The following is a 25,603-nucleotide window of genomic DNA, read 5'->3' as shown; positions in this document are numbered from 1 at the left end:
GGAGGTCCACTCCAGCCATTAATTTTTGTCATTCTGATACAGTTATGTTACAGATAGATACCTGAGGGGTTCAGTACTAAGGGAAATCTGAAAGTCGGTACTAGAACAGGTTAAATCTGAATGCTGGTTCTCTGTTTGAGCCAGAAGGCACACATTACTGCACCAAAAGTGGCTACCAGTTTTTTAAGGGAAGAAACACTTGCTCCCCTGAGACATTGCAAGGAAGAACACACTAAGTATTAAGGTTACTGTGCTTTATTATACTGTTTGAAATTAATTCCATGCTCCTGATGTGATGAGATATTTTATACTCATTTTAATGGATTACTGCACCACTAAAAACCAAGCTGTGAAAAACAGGACTTACTAGAGAACTAGCTAGCTAAGAAATCACTTACTTTCTATAAAAATATATATGTAGAGATGTTAGGCCAAAAATGAGGAGCTGCTAGCTAGACTAAAAGCACAAAATATTCCACAGAGACACGAACATTTATTTTGAAACATATTTTGGTTAAACTTTCAAACAACCTCTTATTCTCAGATAGTACATATTCTAAGTTGTTGTGACCTAAAATGAAATGACAGAGGTAATAATGCACGTTCTGCTCCCTCTGCAGGTGTATTTATCACTCATGGAGATGTAGGAGTAGGGACCATTGTTGGTTCAGCAGTTTTCAACATCCTCTGCATTATTGGTGTCTGTGGAATGTTCGCAGGACAGGTTAGTGAGATACTTACCTTATGGTGTTTAACTGCTTACAATTTAGGGGTTTCTGTGAGCAAATGTAAAAAAAAAAAAAAAAAAAAAAAAAAAAAAGTATTAGCCAAAACCAAAAAATGAGCTAGCATTGTGAAAAATGTCAGATGTTGGAAAGAATTTACAAATGCTTTACAAATAGCAAATGTTTCCAAAAAGTTCAGCACTGAACATGTAGCATACAGAGGAAACTGATTCCGGTTCCTCTTCCTACAATACTGTGTTCACAGTCAGCTGATCAGTGGCATCTGCTAATTCTTCCTCGTACTGATGGCGATCAAAGAATCTAGGACACAAGTACCAGATTTGTTCCATCTACTTGGTAGATGGTTAGGCTGTGTATCATATTTTTTGAAGTATGAAGTTGGATACATCCATAAACATAATGAAGTGGGAACCATTGCTTTGCTGCAATACAATGAATTGTACTTTACAATTGAAATTTTGACCAATTCAAATATCATTAGTAAGAAATGTATTTCATTAATGGAAATTTCTGTATGATTTTTTTATTACTGGTGGTTATTATAGATCCATTGTCTGACAGACTGATATGTCTTCCTGTTAGCATAAAACTGTGATTGGTAACAGGATCAATGCTAATAATAATTCTGCTCGCAAACCTAAGTGATTGCAAGATAGAGGCTTTTGTTTTGTCTTTAAAATCACATGTTTTTGTTGGCTGAAGGTGCAATATTTTTCAGGTGGTTTGTCTCACCCAGTGGGCTGTGTTCCGGGACTCTCTGTACTACACGATATCTGTGATCATACTTATTGTTGTAAGTAGTTCTCTTACCAATAAATGTGTTTCATTGCTTGAATTTTTGGAGGGCCAGGCTGCTAACCCTTGATATACACTGGTACAAAATTATTTTCATAGCTAGTTCTAGTGACATCTGGAAGTGTGCACTCAGCTCCACAATATGGTCCAAATATGAAAACTTCATGCAGTCCCACAGAATGTGTCCATCAAGTCCATCAATATCCATTCATTTTCTACCTACAGCCTGTAAAGTTCTGCAGGCTAGCAGGCTACTGTTACACAGTGCAGTTAGCATTCTTTTCTGATCTAGGGGGCTGCTTGTTGTGGAGATGAAAAATTTTGAGCTGCACTTGTATTTTAAATAGGGAAGATGGCTGTTTCTTGCTTCTGCACAGTAATTTTGTTTCACAGATTCTGGGTAAATTTTTCTAAGTAGAGCATAGGTGAGATACCACTATGTTCATGTAGAGAAGTGTGCGCTCTAGAACATACACATTTACTGTATCTGGTGGCAAGAATCCACTTAGTTTGTTTTGTAATAAATATGGATCACTAACTACCCATTCAGTTATAGGAGTTACATAGGATGAAGAAAAATGTGTATAACCATTTGGCCTAAGAGCAGCTGCCTTTTCTGCTAAACCTAGTCTAGCTGTTAAAAGGACTCAGAGCTAGGCCTCCTCAGAATTCATGACTCTGCTGTCATTTACACAGCACAGCGTGTTGTATATACATGTGTGCGTATCTGTCTGTCCGTCACATGCTCACACTGCTTTACTAAATAGTGTTTATAACAGTCACTGAGAGGGATCCAAGCCTCGTTCACAAGGTTTGTGCTTTTGTGAGGGGCACAATCCATACAGTGAAAGTTCTGGTTAGAAAGGGACAAAACTCAAGTAGCTTCTGGTTAGATGTGACTGATATTTATTATATTACATTATATAGGATATTATATATTAAATAAATTTTACTGTTTTTCAAGACAGATCAGAGAAATGGTCGATTTATGTGTTTTCTTTTCTTTCCTCCTTCTAGTTCATATATGATGAGGAAATAGAATGGTAAGTTGTGGGAATTATTCCCTGCAGTCCTGTATTTGCCATGAGACTGATCAGTAAATAGAGTTGCGGTGTAATTAGCTTTCATTCATACATGCTGGGAGTATCAGCTGGATTTGACAGCTAGGAAATCCTATGTATTTTCTTTGGTTATATTTTTTCTGATGATCAGGGAAAACTAAAAGAAAACTTAAGAACCTGGAAATATTAACAAAGTAAATGGGCTATATGTAAGGCCTGAAGACTCACATGTGCAGACAGGGTAACCAAAGTTCTGCTGCTCTGATTCTGACTGCTAACATTTATGGGAATGCTAGGTGTCCTGCAGAACAGTCTGAGGTGGGATCCTTGTGGAAGGTCATAAGCAACTTCTAAAAGACTCCTCTCAAAGTGCTTGGCCTGTGCTTCAGCACTGAAATGACAAAAGGCTTTGACATTATGATCGTCAGAAGGTAGCTATGGTTTCAGTCTGCATAGCACATTTCTGAACTTTTATATTTGCATATTTATTGGAACTTGAGAGTCTGCTTTCCCTTCATTTTGCTGAGACGCCATCTAATCTTAATGATATGAACCCTGTGTACACAGATGTGACTTGTACTAGATGTTTAATGCACACTCCTACATAAAACTTACAAAGCATACAGCTGTTTGACCTTTTAACACTTTTTCTTTCTGTCTTTTTGAGGTGGGAAAGCCTTGTACTCATCATCATGTATTCCTTCTACATACTTATCATGAAGTAAGTGCTTTTCTCCTCTGTATGCCCTTCAGGTGTTAACTCGCCATCATTATTTTGGTGTGGTTATGTCCTTGGCCTTCCTGCTGAGGACAATACACCCAGTTACGTTTCTGTGTAAGATTCCTTGCTTTTTCATGCTTAATCAGTTTCACTCTAGATTTGTGCTTAGTCAACCACAAATATTTTCATGCATTTTTTGTCACAGTGCAGTGTACAGTAGCTTTCAGAAAAAGTTGAGAGAAAATGTCACTTATGCAGAGATATATGTAAATAGTCCACTGGGTACTCTAGATTGTAAGCACACAGCATGTCAGCTATTACACATACTTTGTAACTTCTGGAGAACAAGATCAAGGAACATTAGACAGGCTGCTAAGCATGTATTTATCTTCAGACCCTCTCATACCAGATTGTATGACATCCTTCTGTAGTGTCACTGCCTCTGACAGAAGAGTCAGAGGTCTGACTGTTACTGCAAGGTTCTGTAAGTCCACCCTTCTACCCAAGTTGCTTAGACTTATCCTTTGGTGCGCTTCCCTCACAAATCACCCCTTTTTGGAACTTCATCTTCCCTTTTCTCCTACATCAGGTCTTAGCAGAGTTCATTGACAGCCAGCCATCTTAGATCCCACCCTAGTGCTAAAACAGATGTATTCTTTCTTTAGAGGGGTATGGTCAACAGTCCCAGAAGTGCTCAGGCACTTGCCATAGGGAACACAGTACTGAGAGAAACAGTGAAGTGAATTGTGAGCTGATGCAGGAGGAAAGAAGCTGTTGTTTCCTGCTCCAAAATCCACAGCTTCAGTGTATTGCTTTCACTAAATCTGCTCTAGTGTCTTTTTGCAGTTTGCCATATTGCATGAGAGATAGGTGCAGCCCTTGCTTTCTTATCAGCTGGCCACTGAATTGGATAGTCCTTTCTTTTATCTTCCTCATGTCAGAGAAAATGCATCTAGGCTTTACTGCTTACCTGCATAAGTTAGGCACTTAAAAGTTTGATGAGGAAATGCAACAGTCCAACCTTTTCAAATCTTTCCTTTGCATTTTCAGATACAATACGAGGATGCAAAATTTCTTCAGCCTTAAAAGCAAGAATGTTGGAAATGGTGACACAGTCAACAATGAGCTGGAAGATGGTAATAAATGTTATGCCTCTAGTTGTGATGACCCATCCATTCCATTACTATGGAAAGGTAAGGCTGAGCAGACAGGACTTGGAAAAAGAGTAGTTCACAGGATATACATTTTATTTCTTAAATGTGGATCAAAAGAGTGTTGCTATTCAATCATAAGCAGGAATTTTTATTGAGTTAACTTGACAATTCATCAGTCAGACTGCCAGATGAAAAAACCCCAATCAAAAATTTGTTTGATATTCTGAAAACAAGCTGCTTTGCACATTGGCAATTTTTCTCCCTTTTTATCTCCTCTTCAGTGATGAGCTACAACATTGTGAATTTTTTATTTTTTTTTTTCCAGAAAGAAGGTAATTTACATTCCAAAAATTAGTTTGGAGCTAGAAGCTGAGACTTGGGTGTTGAAGGAAAGGACAGTGGCAGATTAGTGGGAAAAAGGGATTATGTGTTTAGTTCAGATCCTCAGAAGACTGGCTTTCACACACCTAAATAGCTCTGCGTACATTGCCAACCACATATGTAAAATTGAGAAATGCAGGTTCTTTGCTTTCTGTGTCTTTGTCATAAAGGGGAAGAAGATGATACCCAGCTTCTGGTACTGAAGGTAAGCAAACATACCTGGGTATTTGGGGCTTTTTTGTAAGCCTGTTTTTATCATTGTCTTATCCCTCTTCTCTTCCACTCCATTCTCTGTAGAGCAAAATCATTCCTACCTTCAAAGCACAAACCATATAATTTGATGAGCTCTTGGGCTACTCTTAACAAGTGAGGTCTCCTTGCTTTGTTCTGTGCAAATATCTCTCATTCTAGAAGACTGAGCTCAGCAGCAATATAGGTAGCATTTGGAAAGGTCCTCATGTAATAACAAATAGTGGCAAACGGGAATTTAGAGCAGCCTTGGAGAATTTAGCTCTTTTCTGCTTTTAGTGGTTAGGCTGGGATATCTTCAAGGTAGGTACTGTCATTTACGACAGGTTTATGCAGTGACACTGTTACTCTGATCTCAGATACGGTGTTTAGACAATAGTTTAACAGAGATTTAAAATTACTTCCATAGGACTTTGTAGCATAATCAAATGAAGATGGAAGATGCCTTTGAAATACTTCGATATCATTTGACAATGAATTTTTGTGAATATTTGCTATGGTATAGTGAAGTCTGTCACTTGTATGGGGAGCTACATACATAAAAGTTCAGAGTATACCCTCTAGGGCAGTTGTTACTGATGTATTCAAGTGGGGCCACAGGAAAAGGGTGATCCGGTGAAAGAAACAGATATTAGTGGTTTTTACTTCTGAGGCATTTGTTGGGTTTTGATGTCATCTCCCCACATGCTCTCCTCTGTAGGCACTGTGTGGTAAAGAGATGATAGCACAGAGTGCTTGCCTGTCCACCTATTTCCTTTTCAGGAAATGTGAAGACTATTTGATGCTTTTGAAGAACATGCAGGACCTTTAGGAAAAGGAGCAAGAAAGCTAATAAAAACCTGAACTCATGAGGATGGTGTCTCCACTAGCAACTGTCCACAGCAGGTTCTTCTCCAGTTTCCCTCAAAGATGTACTGAGAATGCAGTTTCAGTCAGATTCCCTTTGCCTTCTCCAGCATCCATTACACAAACAAATGCTGCGTTGGAGGGACCATTGTTCAAAGCGTGATAGTGTAGTAGATACCACAGGCAAACCTACCTAGCAAGAGAGAGGACACCAAGAAGAGATTAAGGAGGGTTTGGAGTGAGCAGTGGGAGAGAAGGAAAGTAGTGTTAGCCTAGCTGCTTTGTAGATGGGTGCTTCATGTGTCAAGAAGCTGTCCTAGAAAGCCATCACCTGGCTGCCTGTTGCATCTCCCTCATGTTGAGTCAAAATATGCCGTGACCTGTCAGTGACTCGCTGTTGACACTTGGCTGGCTTCACAAGCTGAGATGCACCTTCCCCAGCAGCAGCTTTCAGAAACAGGAGCAGATAGTAGCAGGTAGAGAACTAGAGTTGGCCTCTGCCTTACCTCCAGCCAGAGGTTAGCAAGTTTCAGAATCCACTGAAAAACCTCCCTTGGCTTCACCAAGGTGTAGGTCTAAACTTAATTTCATTTTCCACTGGAGGAAAGTCTGATTACTTCCCAAAAAAAAGAATAGTTGCTTTGGGTGAGGAACTTTCTTCCTACCAAGGATAGTTAGTTGGTTGCTCGAGGTGCGTATAGAAGGGGGCTTCACATGCTGCACAGCTCTCTTTTACACCTGTAAGTTTTATTGCTTTCAAGAGCTTCCAATGGTACAATATGAAATCTTCCATTACTCACGTTTCATAGAGAAAAAGGACAGCTTCTCACCATAAGATAAATTCAGTTTCAAGGGCATGTTATACACACATGGGTAAAGGTGAAATATTTGTATTTTGTGAATAATGCTTCTGTTTTAAAAGTACAAACATGTGGCTCACTGCCCTTGGCTTTTATTATGTCAACCCAGATTTCCACCAGGTGGCATGGTTCAATTCCTGCCTAAAACCAGATATTTGGAAAAAAGTGGGTTTCTGAGGGCCTGATCAGGAGTCAGCTAAAGTCAGCAAGAAGCTTTCTGTTGATTGTGACAGGGTTGTTGGTGATGACCCTTTGTGGTGAGAAGGAAGTTTAGGTAGTTTTTTAAAAGGAAAAGCTGTTCTCAGAAGATATTTTTCTAAGGAATATCACAAAGGAGAAGTGAAAAAGGATTTTCTCTGTCTCACATTAGTGAAAATCAATTTTACAATTCTTAGGTGGAACCTGTTTGTACCATGTGGGGCCAAGGTGTGTATGTTTCTGGGCATAGGGAGTGAGACTGAAGAGCTGTTATAAAATATAAAAACAATGTGATGCAATAAGTCAAAATAGCTGCAGTATATGGAGTGATGTATTCTACATCAGTGCTGAGGTTTTTTATCACGGTATTTCATCAAAGCTGAGTGTGTTTGGTCTCTGTCTCCTTAGTGCTCTAAGAAACAGTTCCAGCGTAACTGCAGTGCTTCCATGTTTTTCATGACACGGTAAAATAAAGAGGCATTTTGGAGACTTCACTGGAGAAACTCACATGAGAGCAGTTAATCTGATGAGACTGTTAAAAAGATATGTGGCCTTTTTACCTTACCAGGATTACTGTCAAACATTTATTTTTGTCTAACTGAAGTAAAAGTTAAGCTACTGTGGTTGAGTCCTCTTCTGTTGAGGACTGGTTCCTAGGTAACCTCGTCTGTGGGGATTGGTTCCTAGGGAGCTTGCCTGGCTATATATTCCTTCACAGAAAAGCTGCTACACTCTAATTGTAAGAGTTATTGGAATAGATGTGCTCCTTATTTGCATCATCAGCCGCAGTACTCAGCAAGGTTAATTTGTTTTAGATGTCTGGGCAGTGGGACGATAATTGCTCCTTTATGTTTACCAAATGCAAAATTTCCTCTGGTTCTATTCTCCATTAGCAATATTAAGCTGTAAGACATGACTACAGAGTGGATTCTTTCAGTTGGGCATATTTATTTGTGAAACCAAAAGTCTCTTTATGACACTTCAGGTGACCCCAGTGTACTCATTGAAAACTCATTTTAGTGAAACAAAGCAAGATACTCAAATGCTAAAGGGTAAAAGATATAGCTATTTACTGGTGATTTACAGGCTTGCTAGATTTTTCTTGTTGAATGATAATGGAAAGATGTATTTCTTCAAATTCAAATATGTTAGAAGATGCTTGAGACAGCAAAGCCGTTATTGCATGATGTGATTTAAGTGCATGCATGGATCCAGTCTTCTTCCTGAAAAACAAAAATATTTCAATGCTCTAATAATGCAGAGAACACCCAATATAGATTTCTGTGTATTTAGAACAGGTCCATTTTAATTCCTTTGTTTGAGTTGAATGTTTTCTTAGATTTTCTTTGCTTCCTGACTGGAACCATGCACTAATAATTTATCTTTCACTTCTACCTCATAAATTATCTTCCTCTTCTTAAAGTAAGTAATTTCATGCAAAAGGGGAGTGGGAGGGTGAAGCCAAACTAAGCAAAGCAGAAAACAAACAGCAAAGATTTTTTTGGTGATTTTCTTCCCCTCCATACATATTATTACATGTAAGAATTAATATTTATTAGTCATATGCATATTTCCTGCTCTGCTTTCTAACACCACATGGGTATGTCTCCTGTCTGCTGAGCCTTGCTCTGCTTGCTATGTGTAGTCTGTAGCATTTATAAGAATATTGGTTTGTTGTTGAGCTCTGAAAGTCCTTGCCTGTACTTGTGTTCTTATAATTTTGTCTCTCTGTGTTCTTAACGTGTTAGAACAAAACTCTTAACCTTGATACAAGTTCCTTTATTTTAACAAAAGCTTACTTATAACATACATTTGTTCTTGACAATTGTTTTTCATTGTTCCAAATCTTGTCATGTTAGAGATATTGATAATATTCTGTAAGAGTAAAGTGAAGATTTCCGAAAGGAGTGAGCAGAACTGTAGGGACTTGTGGATGTGCAGCACATTGATCCAATGGGATAACTTTAAAGGTTTCAGGAGCACTGTCTACACTGCCACAGTGAAGGCTTACAAAACCATAGTGGGACATAAGAAAACTGGTACTATAGCATAAACGGCTTGGTAAAAACTGCTCCCACTCATCTGAGAGAGGATTGGTGGCTACCTTAGCAGAGTAAAATCCCTTTTCAGCATGTGATATAAATGAAGTGCACAGCTGATGAGCAGATTAACCAGGCTGCAGAACTATTACAGGAAAGTCATTTGTAAATTCAAGCATTCAGATGAATATTATACCGACCTGAGCCTGAAAAGAATGACTGGGTGATAGGAAGGATGGTAAAATCAGTTCTGAAACTAACTCTGTCCATTGTGATCACTAGTGAAGGGGATGCAGCAGTATGGCAAAAACAGTGTTGTGATGGTGGATGAGATCATCTGCTCCAGCCCCCCTAAATACCGGTTCCCTGAAGCTGGATTACGAATTATGATTACAAATAAGTTTGGACCACGCACCAGAATGCGGATGGCAAGCCGACTCATCATTAATGAGGTAGGTACATTAAGAAAACAATAAATGACTGTGAGGTAGAGGCATTGCCAAAGAGCCGTGCTCATAGTGATCTGAAGTTTGGATTGTCCCAGGGTGCTAGGGATGGGCTAGAACTATGTCTTTCTCTAGCAGCTATGTCACAGCAGATTTGAAGATGGATTCCCAGTTGGTCATGCTGCCTGTCTTAATGGGAGGGCAGTCATCAAGGCAGGACTCCCTCATCTCCCTGCCTGAAGATGTTCATTTCAGTGTGTGTACATGTGCACACTTGGATTTTATGTACAGCAGAATTGGTTTTGATCACTGCAAAACTTGTCAGGCTAAGGAAGGATAATAGACAGGGCAACAAAAGATCTGTTAGAACTGGTTTTTATATTAGCAGCACATCAGGATCACATCAGATGTTTGCCCTCTTTAGTCTTCAGTGTAGTCCTCAGCTCAAAATAAAAATGAACCGAAATATTTTCACAAGGGGAATTTGTCCTGGACAGTTTCAGTTAACTGTTACTTTGTCACCACCTTGTATTACTCGTTTCATACCCTGCAGCTGAAGTGATAAGACAGGCCAAGTGACAGTGTTCTGTGCTTGTGTGAAGTACTTGGGATGAAATCTTGGGCCTGCCAACCCTGGCTTCTGTGAAGGCAGGACTTTATTCTTTGCTCCCTTCAATGTCAAGTAATAGAAGTTTTTATTCTGGGAAATAAATTATTTCAGTAGTTTAGGAAATACAAGCTTTAGCAAGTTCCTAGAATTTGAACATCATAACACAGTTCATGTGTCTACCCAGCACTGTGATAAATAAAACAAAGCAGCAATAACACATTTGTAAAAAAAGTACAATTTAATGGTAAAATAGGGAAATGTTTATTAGCAAGTCAATTTGGTGGCATACAGTCAAGAGCAGAAGAGCAGATAGGGCACACAGCAGCAGTTGACTGTAGAAGTTCTGCTTTGGAGGCAATTTGTTGATCAGAATAAAATTCTTTCTAAATGGATATGTGCACAGATACTTGCTAGTTCAACATCTGCAAAAAAGCATTATCTAAAACAAAGAATTTTGGATCTATGTTCTTATGTATTCTCACTACCAAAGTTTTGCAAAGTATTCAGATATGATTTTTCTCTATTTTTAACTGTGGTGTGTTAATACTAGTTTCATAATGTTTTTGCATACTGTACAGTTATTTTATTTTTGCAAGGCATTTCAGAGCAATTTTTAGGAAGTTGCAACAATTTGTCATGAAAGAGAGAAAACTTATCAACCCTGTGTTACCTCATCTAATGAACTGAAAATATTTATTTTTTTATAAAAGTACAAAATTACTGCTACATCTCATATTCTCCAGTGTATTAATGGGTATATATACTGATGTTTAAAATCCATTCCTGTAATTGTTGTACTATGTATTGGAACTGTAGCAGTCTTACACAAGGCTGCAGGGCCAGTTATGAGCTTTGTGGAAGTATATAATTGGACAAGGGCAACAGGGATTAGTATCGCTTTTGAAATTATAAGTAGGAACTTTACATGGACCTCAAGGAATGGGGATGAAAAGCAGGAAGGAGAGTTGGACCAGACTAGGAGAGATATTGGTTAATGAGTCATTCATATGCAAACTCTGATAGTGCAGAAATTTCTTGAGTGTTACCACTAGATTGTGGTGCTATGGCTGGTTTGAGTGGAAACTGTTGGGTGAGAAGTGCTTCAGAATAACCATGCTTATTAAAACATGATTCAGAAGAACAGATACGACCACTTTATCCATCATGGCTTGAAAGACTCCTGTCTGTAATTTTGAGGTGGATGATCAACACTGGCCTGATGAAGACAGGTAGGCCACAGACAGATTTGTTTGTTGCTGACTGGGAGAAATGCCTTGTGGAGAAACAGCATAGCTCACATGACTGGGGCTGGACAGACAGCAAAACCCAGATTTAACAAAGTCAGTATTTTCCAAACTGTGGCAGTTTTGTCTTTGACACTGTGCAGCGTCAGCGGTTAATCCAATCTGGTAATGGCTCAAGCAAACCACTTCAGAATGGGAGACATGAGAATATTGAAAATGGGAACATACCTGTGGTGAACCAAGAGGAGGAAAATGAACAGGACAATCTATCTCCCTTTTCATTGCCAGGTAAGGCTTACTTTCCAGGTGTTTATAGTAACAAAAGATAATGAAAATGCCAAACACTGGGTTGTAAGAAAAGACAATATACTGGGGAGAGAGGAGGAAGAGGATTGATTTGGCTGGCTGGAGGCTACATGGCTAAAAGCAGATTTTAGTAAAGTGTTTTTTGCAGCCATCATGAACAATAAGGATAGAAGTGCTGATTTGCCAGAGGGAAAGGGAAAACAAGTAAGGCAGGTTTATATTAAAAAAAGACCAACCCAACAAGCATTTCTGCTAGTAATTTTGAAGTCAGTAGTTAATAATGGCCTACTGGAGATCACACAGATTCATCTAGGTTGGAAAGGACCCTGGAGATTATCTAGTCCAACCGTTCGCCTAGCACAGTTCCCACCTACAGCATATCCTTAAGCTCTAAATCGACCCGACTCTTGAACACCTCCAGGGATGGGGACTCCACCACCTCCCTGGGCAGCCCATTCCAACGCCCAACGACCCATTCTGTAAAGAAATACTTTCTAATATCTAGTCTAAACCTTCCCTGGTGCAATTTCCAGCCATTCCCTCTTGTCCTGTCGCTTTCTACTAGGCTAAAGAGACTCATCCCCAGCTCTCTGTACCCTCCTTTCAGGTAGCTGTAGAGGGCGATGAGGTCTCCCCTCAGCCTCCTCTTCTCCAGACTAAACACCCACAGTTCCCTCAGCCCCAGACCCTGCACCAGCTCCATTGCCCTTCTCTGGACACGCTCGAGTCATTCAATGTCCTTTTTGTAGTGAGGGGCCCAAAACTGAACACAGGAATCGAGGTGCGGCCTCACCAGTGCCGAGTGCGGGGGGTAAGATCCCTTCCCTGTCCCTGCTGGCCACGCTATTGCTGACACAAGCCAGGATGCCATTGGCCTTCTTGGCCCCCTGGGCACACTGCTGGCTCCTGTTCAGCCGGCTGTCGATCAGCACCCCAGTTCCCTCTCTGACTGGCAGCTCTCCAGCCACTCCTCCCCAAGCCTGTAGCGCTGCTGGGGGTTGTTGTGGCCCAAGGGCAGCCCCTGGCATTTGGACTTACTGAAACTCGATCCCCTCATCCAGATCATCAATAAAGACGTTAAACAGGAGTGGCCCCAAAACCGAGCCCTGGGGGACACCACTCATGACCAGCTGCCAACTGGATTTCACTCCGTTTACCACAACTCTCTGGGCCCAGTCATCCAGACAGTTTTTTACCCAGCGAAGTGTGCGATTGTCCAAACCTCGAGCAGTCATTTTTGCCAGGAGAATGCTGTGGGAAACAGTGTCAAAGGCCTTGCTAAAGTCAAGGTAAACAACACCCACAGCCTTTCCCTCATCCAATAAGCAGGTCGCCCTGTTGTAGAAGGAGATCAGGTTTGTCAGGCAGGACCTGCCTTTCATAAACCCATGCTGACTGGGCCTGAGCATCTGGTTGTCCCTCTTGTGTTGCATGATGGTGTTTAGGATGAGCTGCTCCATCAGCTTCCCGCGTACTGAAGTCAAGCTGACAGGCCTGTAATTTCCTGGATTGCTCTTGCAACCCTTCTTAGAGATGGCTAAGCCAGAGGCAGCTAGGTGTCTAAATATATAATGTGGTTTAGTGACTGTAGGGGAGGCTTCTCAGATGAAGAGGAAGAAAGGTTTAGGGGAAGAAACTGTTTAATATCTTTGAGAGTGTTTAAAATTCTTAGACTAGCAGTATGTAATAATATTCACCTTTTGAAATTTTTTGGAAGCTCTTTGGTATGAAGGGCTATATATAACCAACCTTATTAGGTTGGTGCTCATAGCACATTGCAGGTTGACTGTCCCCCAGATGCTTTTGAGGTTAGACAGCAGAGGTGAGATCACCCCTCACAGACATGCAGTCAGTAGTTGTCTGTCACACAGTTACTGTTTAACACAAATATTACTTGGCATAAACAAATATCACCTGCAGTGAAAAAGAAGGAAGATTTTTCCATGTTGTATATGATTCTAATTTCTTAGAGATCTCATTGCTTCAGTTGCTATCGTCTTAGAAGAGATGTTTGTGACTGAACAAACATTGGAGCATACGATGTGAAGACTGGTTAAAACAGTGTGTTTTCACATTACTGTACTGTGTGCTCTTACAGGAGCTTCTTGCAGTCAGCAGTTACGGTCTTTCATTGAGGGTGAAGAATGGAAACACTGATTCACTGAAGATAGGCCCATTAGATGATAATGGGCTCCTGATAATCAATGAGATAATGAAAATCTGGTTTTCTTGTATGGTGAAATAAGTGGACCCAAGTCAGCAATATGCTTGTGTGCATGAATATGATGTTAATAGTAACAACAGCAACAATAATAACAGTAACAGTAATAAACACCTTCTAAAACACAAAAATGTCTCCCTAAGCCATCTTTAAAATGCAGGATTCAATACACATGTTGGCAAAGAAGATTTTTTTTTTAAACTGAGTTGTTTTTAACAAGTTTTTGGATTCAAGTTTTAATTAGGCAGTGCAGTCATGCATTTCTTCTTACATTCCGGGACAATGTAGAAATCTCAACATGTGTCAAAAATTACCTGGTGACCATATTTGGATTTGTTCAAGACTCAGACAACTTCTTTATAAATAAAAAATAGATTTCAGACTAGAGCTTCCTAAATGTGTGACATTCACAATAGACAAAATGCATTGAACTAAGGAGGAAGTTATTAGTTATGCCATTGGCCTTTTTCAAATGCAGTTTTTCTGCATTTTGAGAAAGTCTTTAAAGATAATTGCGGTGTAACAGGCCAAAGTGGAACCACTGATGGTACAGTTCATACTGACATCGAGCTAAAGTTCAACATAAAGTCAGAGTTGCGCAAAAGTGATTGTTTAAAATTCAGATCATTATCTTCAAGTTTTGTTATTCCTGTTGTCTGGAGATTATTATCTATTTGTTGGATTCTCATTGCTCAACACATATATTCTGATGGAGAATTTTTTTTATGTTTACTTTCAGAAGCACCACTTTAATAATTTTGGAGAAAATGTAAAGAACCATCATCATGCTTTGTTGTTGTTTAAGTGCTGTGGTACAATCAGTAGACCTAAAAAAAGCCCTGACATTTAAAACTGGCTTTGGAGAAAAAGTAGTTTGCAGACAGTTTCCCAGAATCTCCTGTTCTTCTTTTGATATATTTTCAGGCCAGGAATAAGGCACATACATACGTTTTCTAAAGATCAGTAGTTCATGTATTCTTTCAGTACTACAAAGAGCTCTATGAAGAATAGGCTTTCACTTTCCAATAGGACTTTCCAAGTCAACTGCTTGCAGTGTGCTAAGTCGAAAATTCACTCCAGTATTTTAAGAGCTGCAATGGAAGTGGCTGTAAATTGGCCCAAACCCTTTTTTTCTGCTGTTCTGTAGTCACCTCTTTTAGCCTAGTTTGGGGTTTGACTTTCCTCCTTCAAATTGTGTATTCTAGATCCTTTTGCAAGAACAAGTTTTTTTGAAACAGAAATAAATGTAATTTAGTTTAAAGCACTACATTATCTGAGTGATTCTCAGTAATCATTTGCCATCTGTAAGTTTTGTTTATTGTTCTTTTTTATCGTCTATCAGCAGCAGTGCTCAGCAATAAATGTAGGGTTTTAGCACATAGAGAATAAAATTGTTACATGAAAACAGTCTCAAACTACAGCACTGAGCCTAGATCCCATATGTCAGACATCTAGAGAAATTCAGCCCCCAGGGTGTGGTTCAGGCCCATCTTGAAACAGGAGACAACACACGTTTTTTTATGGAAATTACGTATGGTATCAAACTAACCAGCCTTTGGTTTCTGTGGGGAAAGGAACATTCTTTTTAAGAGTAATTTCTTTCTTGACCTAACCTTTAGGCCATGATGATTATCTTCCAAGAGAAAGGCTCATTTGATACTTTACAGTTCGGTTACTCTGCAGTTGTTTGGAAACAGGTCTTAAACTTCAAAAAACCCCACAGATCAGAATAAAGCAGGATGAAACTGAGCAGGAGTATGTTAACAACAAAATGATGTGTAAAAGTGCTTGCATAGCTCAAGTAGTTTTTTTAGAGCCCAGACTCGAAAAAGCACTTCTTTGCTGCTCTTAATGGATGCTTAAATCCCATTCATGTACAGGATCCTTTAAAATACTCAGTGTTCTCAACTCCTGCTGGTTTCACAGAAATGAACTCCTCCTCTTACAGGATTGGACCGTGCATTCTTTATATAAGTTGTGATGCTGTTAGCTAAAATAGGAATTACAATTCCCAGAGCTAAAATGAGACGGCAATAAAGGAGATTAGCAATCCTGCCCATTTTTGTAGCGATACAAAATACGAAGATAGCATGTAGGATAGAAGCAAAAAGGAATTAACAGTATCTACTAAAACCATAAAAAATGTTTGTATTTGGTCAAACAATGTTTGTCTCCAATGATGACTTTATGAAGTAGCCTGGGGAAGAGTAAGACAGGATAAATTGGCCTTCAGCTATTTTCAGCTCAAGAAACTTCCTGGACTGAGTGCTACGTCCAAATATTTTAAATTCCTTAATGCATTTCTTCTTAATCTGTCTAATTCTCATAGAATCTTTGTAAACATTTAGCACCCACAACATCCCATGGTTGTGTGAAGAACCATCTCCTTTTACTTGCTTTGAACCTCGCCTCTACTAGTTCCATTTGATGTTGTCTTCTATTGGAAAACACAGTGAACAAAGCAAATCCTGTGTACCTCGCTTGGACATTCAGGATGCTGTAGCTCTTTGTTATGCCCCCTACGGAGTTGTATGTCCTCAAGGCTGAGCTAGAGATGGAAAAGAGTTCCATATAGAAACGTCTAAAATATCTGTCTCTGAACACTGATGCAGAGTTCTTTTAGCTTCTCTGCAATGCCCTTATCTTCTCTCAGTGCTCCTTTATACTTTGATCACTAGAGGACCCAGCAGACTTCCTGCTTCTAATGTAAGTAAGATTTATTGTGAATTTTGATTCCTCTTTGTAGTTGTTCCTCAGACTCTTTTTGGCCTGTTTTATGGTGCTTTTGCCAAAGTTTGAAACATGACTTATGTTCCTGAGTTAGGAAGAGAGCTAGTTTCCATAGCTGCTGCGATGTTGTAAGAGAAAAGTTCTTCCAAGAAGGTAGTTCAGAGCAGGACATTATTCAGAAATGCTCTTTTGGAAGTGCTTCCTCTTGGTAATGGCGCATCTACCGTAGAGTTTTTTTTTCAAAACAAGAGTGTGCTTCTAAGGCACATCTCACTGTTGTCCTCATGTTACTGCAATTTGATTTGCATAGTGTTCTTGTGGAGCTCATGAACAAGACTCCTTTTGTAGAAAAATAAACTGGAAAGAGTAATGAGTGTGCCCTACCTTGGAGGAAGATACACAGGATAAATTGGAAGAGAAGTGGGCAGGAATTTAATTTAGTATCTCATCACTTCATTCTGATGGTCAAAGAGGGACTTGAGGAAGTCTATAAATCCTAGTTCTTCCTAAAAAAAATGTGATAAAGTAGACAGCAAGGTTAAAACATAAAATAAACCATGCCAAAGTCCAACCAGGTCAAACAAAGATGGGGAGTACCTCTGCTCAATTAAATTTTATTTTTGTTGAATATTGTCCTGTGTAAGCCTGCAGTAACTCTGAGAATAAAGCTTGTTTCTGCATACTGGAGCAAATTCTTTTTTCCGGACTAGTTCCCACTGTACCAAAAATGTGTCTTTAAGAGAAACTTACTGACATAAATTCAAATATGCAAAGTGTGGTAAAGGCACAGGCTGAAAATAGAAATCTGAGTTGTTTTGGACAGATCTCCTGGTCTGGAATTTGGAACTTGTATTCTGGAAAATGGAAGTTCTGAGAAGAGTGTCAGTAGTTTGGAAAAGTCTGTTTTGAATGAGGATGAAGTAAAACCTCGGTATTTTCCACAGAAAAACAGAGAATTGTTTCCAAAGCTCTGTTGCAGGAGAATTGCAATAAAAATATTTTAATATGTCAACTGCCCACTTGGAAGGCTGGCAAAGGTTGGGCCTTCTTGGATACCCTTTTACACAGTACATAGCCTGTCTGGTGTGGTAACACAGAGTATCTTGCTTCCACATTTCCTAGGGAAAGTTGCAGACCTGAAATCAATAAGGATTTTCCAAGAAGGTGAAGAGGCAGCTGCTGTGTTAATTTTCCTAACATCAAATTGAAAGCCATTTTCTCAAAAATTTTTTATTTTGCAACAAAGGCATTTTACAGTGGAAGATAATTCTGATGGAAAATTCACAATGGATCTATGTTGTTGTATCTATTTCATTTGTTTCTACGTTGAATCCCATACTTGGGACGAAGATTTATATCTCTGTTGCGTTTTGGATACTGCATATGCTCAAAAAATCATTAGACTTTCAGATTGCCTAATTTACATATATTAAAGCTTTCCAATCAGTCTCAACTCTGATAAACAGCAGCACCTTCTAGCAGAAATTTACTTGCTGTTTGGGTTACTACAAAGCTCCCAGTGTGGAAGTGTGTTACTGTTACATGTTTTGGCGTCAAAATTTGAATTCATACTGGCAATGATAGGTGCATGTAAATACATCTTTGTAAACATAAAGCCTAATTAGGACCAAGGGGACAAGTGATTTCAAAATCACTTTTCATTGGGGATAGCCAGTTGGTTTGGGTTTGGTTTTTTTTTAAATTAAAAATGGTAGAGATTTAAAAAGATAAAGTTTTAACATTTTGAAGTGGAGCACCAAAAAAATCTCCACCAATAATCTTCCTAGGCCATGCCTTATTTTTCTTCTAAGTTTACCATTGTCAAAAGCAAAAGAAATCCAGATAAACAGAAATCAATAGTGAACTCCAGGAAGCCTTTCTCATTTCACAGCTAGACTTCAATTAGAGAAAGCATTTCCCATTTTTCAAGTTACCTTAAATTAGAGATGTATGTGAATTTATAACAATACAGTTACGAAAATCCTGTGTGTCATTTAAATTCATGGTTTCCAGGGATATTATATATATATTTTAGATCAGTCAGCTACTAATTGCTTTGTGCAAGGAGATGGACCTTATGAAGGTTAAGGCGCGTTCTGAAGTAGCTCATGTTTGGAGTTGTGGTCTATGCCTGACTGCCACACTTTTAAAGGAAGACTGAGTGGAAAATCTGTCAAATTTAACTAAATGCAGTAACTTAGGTCTGACTCTTTATGGTGTAGCTGCAAACTCCAGTCTGTCTAAACTCAAAAAAAGTGTTTTCTGTGCAGCTTATTGATTAGGACATGTAGGCTGTCCGCACTAGATATTTGGAAGTTGTGTTTCAGACTAGCTCTAGCTTGGTCCCATGGACTAAACACCCATTGTTATTTGAAGCAATTTTAAGTTTGTGCCTCTGGTTCAGCTTTATACCAAGGGAATCTCACTGGTGTGATGCAAGGCTGCTCCATATTACAAACTAAAATACAGTAATTTGCAAACCAAAATACAGTAAATGGGGACAATCTTGAGATTTACTTCAAGGGTACACTCCTGATGAAAACACAAATGTAGTTTCATACTGAGCTCCTCTCAACTCTGTGTGAATGTTGCAAATAAGACGGTATTTTTCCTGTAAAAAAGCACTTTATCTAGTGCCTTAAGGAAACACTAGCTTCCTCTCAGTGCTGTGATGTGTGACGTTGACTTTGCTCACCAGGACACTATCTGTATGTGAAAGTAATCGTTGTAAGTATAACATCTGGAATGATGGCAAGTCCAAAATTATATTTGAAGTTAGCAAAGGGCTCTTTGTTGTAGGCCTGCTGCTTTATTTTCAGAAACATTGTAATCGGGCTCTTCTATAATGATACTTCTCTGAAATACTTGGTATGCTTGGCTTCCAAATATCTGAAGAAACAGAAAAATGGATGTATAAATTAGGAAAAACAACTTCATGCAAAAAACCTCATCCTTCTGGTTTACAGTAGTGTGAAGTGACCAGAATATAGACCAGTGTTGCTTTCTGTAATAAAGCAATACTCTTTCATTATTGTTGTGAGGGGTGCAACAAACAAAACACAACTTTCCTCAGCTCTGTGGGTTGCTGCAGGAGCCTTCAGACCCAGGACTCACAGGAGTGGCTGGTACTGCTATTAAAACAACTGAGCTAAGGTCTTGTTATGGGACTGTTAGTTGGTTTTAGCAGAATATCTATGTATTGAGTAATAGCCTTGATGAGGATGATCATTTTCTTCCTTGCAGATGTACTAGAAGCTAAGCAACAATCACAAAACAATCTGTCATGAACTAAAAGCATACTCCAATTTAACAAATTTGTCACTAATTTTAATGATTATTTTAGTGTGGGTGGTCAAAAACAAAACAACAGAGCAGCACAAGAAGTAATTTTCAAAGAACTTTAAAAAATTTTAAATTTTCAGCTCTATGTTGTTTGTGCATTCATCTAAGCCAGGTGAAATGAATGAAGTCATCTGCTTCCTCAGGAAATAAAGTCTCACTTTAGCAGCAAACTCAGTAAAGTTACTAAATTCTTACAAAACTACTGAGTTACAGCGTAAGAAGAGACTTCTTTAGCACTGGGTACCACACAGTTTCCGTGACCCAGCATAGCAGGAGCTGAAGAAAACAGCCTGAGGCAAAACCAAGGCCAGATACACTTAAGCCTTTCTATAAAAGTTCATAAAAGCTAGCAAACCTTGATGCAAAAGAGAAACCAATGTCAAGTGTGTCAAGTAGGCTGTTTTGGCCGTGGTGGTTCAGAACTATTCCAAGCTAACTGCAAAGGGCCAGTCAGCTACTCTGTTAACTCAGCACACCCCAGAATTACATGCAGTTGTTCCCCAAAGTCTCAAGCCTGGGTGCCATGTAATGAATGCAAATATCACTTCCACAAACCATCTCGCTGTAAAAAGCAGTTCTGACTCGTGATGTTGTGTGGGTAAAGCATCACCACTAATAGAGCCTGGAATTTTAATCTGACGCACATCCATCCAAACTGAGCAAAGATAAGGGAAAGGCAAGTCCTCCTCCACTAATATTTTGGGTTTCCTGCAACTGAGCAAGCATAGCAATGCTGATGGTAAAGCCCTGTGAATTCTCACAGTTCAGCATTTGTTTAAGTAATTCAGGGCACTAGACAGGATCCCTGACAAGATGCATATTCCTCAGCAGAGGCTGAGTGCATCTATTTATTCTCTATTTGTTCTTCAGGCAATTTTGTTTCTTTTATTTATGTTATTGAAAAGAGAAATGGGGCTGAATTTCCTATGTGTAACACCACTGAAGTTAGTCAGATTGCACCCACATCAGATCAGAATCAGATCCATAATTTTTTCCTGCCAAACAGTCACCCACTCACCCTGCATTTGGAATTACTCACTGAGGAAATTACTGGCCTAGGCCATGCTGAGTTGTTTGACTATGAACCAAACTTAGCAACTTGGGTAGACAAAGAGTACAAATTAACAAGCAGGAGTCTTTTAATGATCCAAACTAACAAATTAAACAGGGGGTGATATAAATTACCATACGATATTTACAGCCTTTTTAATAGAATTGAAGTGAAATGTAAGAAGTGTCATTTTCTGGACAGAACAGATAAAAGATAACTGTTCTAAATATCTGCACAGCAGTATACGTAACCAGAGGGAAAAAGGACTTTCCTGTAAAATCTGTAATAGATCCACAGAGACACATAAAATTCTAGAATTAGAATTGACCCTAGGAGACTTCAGTAGTTTTATGTGTTAGAAGTTCTACAGCCACAGGCTAAATGGGAATAAAGAGCCAAGCTTAGTCTAAGATTTCCTGGTGGGTTGATGGCATCTCAGAATTCACAAGAAAATCCCAAGTTAAGGAACTGATTCATAACTTATGCAAGACAATTTAGTACTAGAATACATACCAAAGTAAAAGAATAAAGACTTGCATTTGGGCTCACCAATTTAAATTAGACTGTAAGTAGCCTCATAAATTACAAAAGTATTACTAAATTTTAACCATTTAATATTTAATTTCATTGCATCTGGTGTACATTAGTCCAGAGGACAGATTTCAATCTAATTGAATTCACTGACAAAAACTCCAATTAAACAAGTATTTGCTGAAAGAAAATTCCTGCTGAAACCAATACAAGCTTTTGCTGATTAATTATTTGTCCTTTGTAACTTAGCTAAATAACTTCATTGGAAGATGTATCTGATAATATCATTCAATCTGATGAACCGTTTTATTCAAAATGACAGATTTTTTTAGTTCTCATGCATATTGTTATCAGTTAATGATGGAAATCCTTACTAGCATAGTTCTAAAACAACTGAAGAACAACCAAAACCCACCATGCTGTTGGCTGTGATACTGTGGTTTAGCCTGATGAATAAGTTTATTATCCTACTTACAGGATACTACATGAAACATATAAATATCAGTGCTTCATTTATTTATGGCCCAATTATAAAATAATCCTCTTTTATGTATTGAGATTTATGTACACATTTACAGTACTCCACATTTTTTTAAAAAAAGAGGTGGTGTATACTTGTCTTCAGTAATGACAGTTCTCTGGTTTTTCTCACTGGCTGATATTGGAGAGCTGTATGAGGGAAGTCATCCTCAGTTTCCTTTCATAGAGGATAAGAGACCATCTCAAGGTGATGCTATGTGCAGCTGGAGAGAGTTAACAAGTCTAAATCTCCTAAGTACCAGTTTAAAGTTCTTTCCAGGTGACCACAGTGAGGCATGTGAGACGAGTTTCTCATGTTCATAGTTTGGGTTTTTGCTTCTGTTTTCTGTGAAAGTATTTTCTGTTGCTGCACAGAAGGTACAAATTATTTTCACTACAAGGATTTCCATCTTCCTTTTTAAAAGGTGAAGGGGATGGGGTTTTTTGGTGGTTTGGTTTGTTTTGTTTTTTTTTAATTTTGGAATGATAGGTGCTTAACTTTAAGATTCTGGATGTGCATGAAGAACTTGGCTGAGAGTGACAAGACCAAGTATAGATGAAAGGTACACTGGAAAATGAGCTGACATGCACAGTTGTAAACATCCTTCTCTTCTGGGATCATCTGCTGTGTTCAAAGAGGTGTAACTGTGCCTGGGATAGTGATGGGAAAACTAAACTTGTTCTTTCCTTTCTTTGTCCTGCAGATGGAAAAATGAACAAAATTAAATGGATTTTGACATGGCCATTGATATTCGTGCTCTTTTGCACCATTCCAAACTGCAGTAAACCACGCTGGGAAAGGTGTTTTATGATGACATTTGTCTTATCCACGCTCTGGATTGCCTTGTTCTCCTACTTCATGGTGTGGATGGTAAGTGCATGTAGAAAGACTTCTTGTATTGAGTGAAATGTGCATCTCAAAATAGATAATAGATTTTCTGTGTGTGTGTTAAAGAAAGACATGTAATTGTAGTTCAGTCTCTTCAGTTCATACTCTTACTATTATAATCTTAGCTTTCTGCTGCTCTTTTCTGCACAAATAATTGGACCTTTACTGTATAGGACCCAATACAGTAAAGGAAAGTCCCATCCTGATTTTCAAGAGAATGTGGACATCCGCATCCGACTAGTAAAAGGGAGTATAAATGAAAATGTTTAACTCTCGGCAGCTGAGCCACCTTTAGAACTTTACAGGGTCTGATACTGAAACATGCAGGAAAGGCAGATGGATGGCAAAATTTAAAGATTCAGACGTGGTGCAAAACACCTCAAGTAGACAGAAATAATGCAAGAAAATCCTTTGTGAAGAGTTTTATGATTGCTGGTATGTTTCCATGTGCCTTACATCTGTGAGAAGCAGTGTATCAGGTGTAGATCTGTAAATTGTTGTCAGTTCAGGAGCACATTTACTGGAAGATTTGAATAAGTTCCTATTTTTTTATTTCTTACCCTCTTTCTCAAGTTTATGTTTACAGTCAGAGAAGAGGCATGAATAGGAAAGCTCCTCAAATAGTTTCTGTGATGGAAAAGTAGCCAAGTATGGAAAGGTAGCTTTTTCTACACTAAAAGATGGAAAACCCAGAAGTTGTATATACCTATAACTAGAGTATTGGTAGGATGTGCTGCTGAAGAATTTCTGTGCCTGTTTTTCCCTTTTAAAGGAAAATACAGTGAAGAAACCTTCAGCTGGTTTCATACTGGAATATATATAATCTCACATACATACACTCGTAGTCATATATATATATATATATATATATATGCACACTCTCCTAGTCATGCATATGAAAGAATTTTTGTTCATGAGCTTCTTACCTGCAAAATCTTTTTTGAGTGGAGAACATCACTACTATATTTATGTTTCCTCTCATGGAAGGTTGTGTACTCTATATACTTTTTGCAACTGTCTATCCAAGTTTTGCATTGTGAAGTAATCCTCTTTTCTCTTAACGTAGACTGCGTTGGAAAAATTCATATGCCAGCCAGTCATTCTGCCTGGCATAATGGTGCCAAAGCCACACATTCGTTTCATACCATATGTCCTTTGCAAGACCATGCTCTGTACCTTGGTTCCATTTGTAGATATCCCCTTTACAAATGAGAGATGTGCTCATGAAGGCTGCAACGCAGCTTATTTTAAGAGGCAGCCAGACTTTAATACCTTGTTGCCACTTGCAGCAGGAGAATCATGCCTGCTTCTATTTCTGAGTCACAGCTTGCCCCTGAGAATAAGGTTTGTGAGCAGGTTCCTAAAATACGCCTTTTCTTTGGTGAAGGGTCCGTTGTCCCTCATGTAGGAGACGGGCAAACTATTTCAAGAAAACAACACAGAACCTTAAAGATTTCCACTCTTAGCAGTCTCAGCACGGAAGCAGCTGCCTGTCCCTGATTCAGTCTTCTCACTCTCACCAGGCTATTTCCTTTTCAGCTGCCTGTTCAGCCTTTTTTCTTGACGCTTTTTCAGCCTTCTTTGGATGTTCCAGCTAAATACACTTCCCTGTCCTTTCCAAGAGCTCTGCTACAAGCTCAGCCTTCTCCTGAGCTCTTTTAAAGCTTCATCTGGACTCTCAGCAGACAATATAACCAGATTTGCTCACTTTGGGATTATATCAGAAGTCATGCAAGAAGCTAGTTCCTTCTTTATGTGTTGGGATAAAATAAGTTCTTTATATCTGTGCCCTTACATCACAATGTAAATTTGTTGCTGCGCTTTGAGAATAGAACCAGCAAGAACTTTGCCATCCTTGGGAATAAAAAAAAAACCACAACAAAACCCCAAAACAACCCACAGGTTGGATTATGTCTGTGCTCCTCCCTAAAAGGTCAGATCATCCTGTTAGAAGTACACAAAACTGAGCTTTTTGTTTGCTCATAAAATGTTGAATAATACAACCCAAAGTACTTCTCCTTATCGCAGGGTTGGTTTTAGGCTGGTTATTCCACAATTATTTAATTTGTAGAAATGGATAAGTATCCTGAGTCTAAACTTGTTAGGATCCACACTAGAAATCAAAGTTAAGAGTATGCCACAACTGTGTTGGAATAAGGAGGCTTTCCAAATATGATAGGTTAATCTGTTTTCCTCACTGTTCAGGTGACTGTGATTGGATACACCCTTGGGATACCAGATGTGATCATGGGCATTACTTTCCTAGCTGCAGGAACAAGCGTCCCAGACTGCATGGCCAGCTTAATAGTAGCAAGACAAGGTACTGTGTCAGCTGAAGCATAACTGCAATCTTACATACGTGCTCTGTGATTTGCTTCCTCCATACACACAAATTCTCAATGCAATATTGCCCTTTTTTTTTTCTTGTATTTTTACTGTTTCAGGGCCTCTTTAAAAGTGAAACCACTTTTCTAGTATTGTGAACTAAAAAAATTATCCCTGTCCTGTTATCTTTTGCTTATTTTGGACTGGACACATACTAGCATTCTAGAAGGTCATTCAACACTCATATATCCCATGTATCTATCAGTCAGGCTAAAAAGATAAAAGAAGTAGACAAAATATCAGCTATTAAAAACTATATTGAAAAATATATGCTGACCA

At 38.8% G+C, this 25,603-nt stretch overlaps 1 protein-coding gene across 1 annotated transcript in view; it reads left to right on the top strand.

Moving 5' to 3' along the window:
• Window positions 1-25,603, top strand: part of LOC113480450 (ras and Rab interactor 3-like) — a 169,554-nt gene that overhangs the window by 57,756 nt on the left and 86,195 nt on the right. Inside the window, exons 5-13 of the mRNA XM_026849256.1 lie at window positions 621-724; window positions 1,465-1,539; window positions 2,559-2,584; window positions 3,270-3,323; window positions 4,374-4,516; window positions 9,333-9,502; window positions 11,494-11,638; window positions 22,755-22,921; window positions 25,145-25,259. Coding sequence (XP_026705057.1) covers window positions 621-724; window positions 1,465-1,539; window positions 2,559-2,584; window positions 3,270-3,323; window positions 4,374-4,516; window positions 9,333-9,502; window positions 11,494-11,638; window positions 22,755-22,921; window positions 25,145-25,259 — 999 coding nt within the window. The remainder of the gene's footprint in view (window positions 1-620; window positions 725-1,464; window positions 1,540-2,558; window positions 2,585-3,269; window positions 3,324-4,373; window positions 4,517-9,332; window positions 9,503-11,493; window positions 11,639-22,754; window positions 22,922-25,144; window positions 25,260-25,603) is intronic.

This window comes from Athene cunicularia, assembly GCF_003259725.1.
Source record: "Athene cunicularia isolate RWA chromosome 5 unlocalized genomic scaffold, athCun1 chr5_part1, whole genome shotgun sequence".
NCBI classification, from domain to species: Eukaryota; Metazoa; Chordata; class Aves; order Strigiformes; family Strigidae; genus Athene; species Athene cunicularia.
Note: the sequence above shows the minus strand (reverse complement) of the source record. Positions and strands in the feature narration are given on the sequence as shown.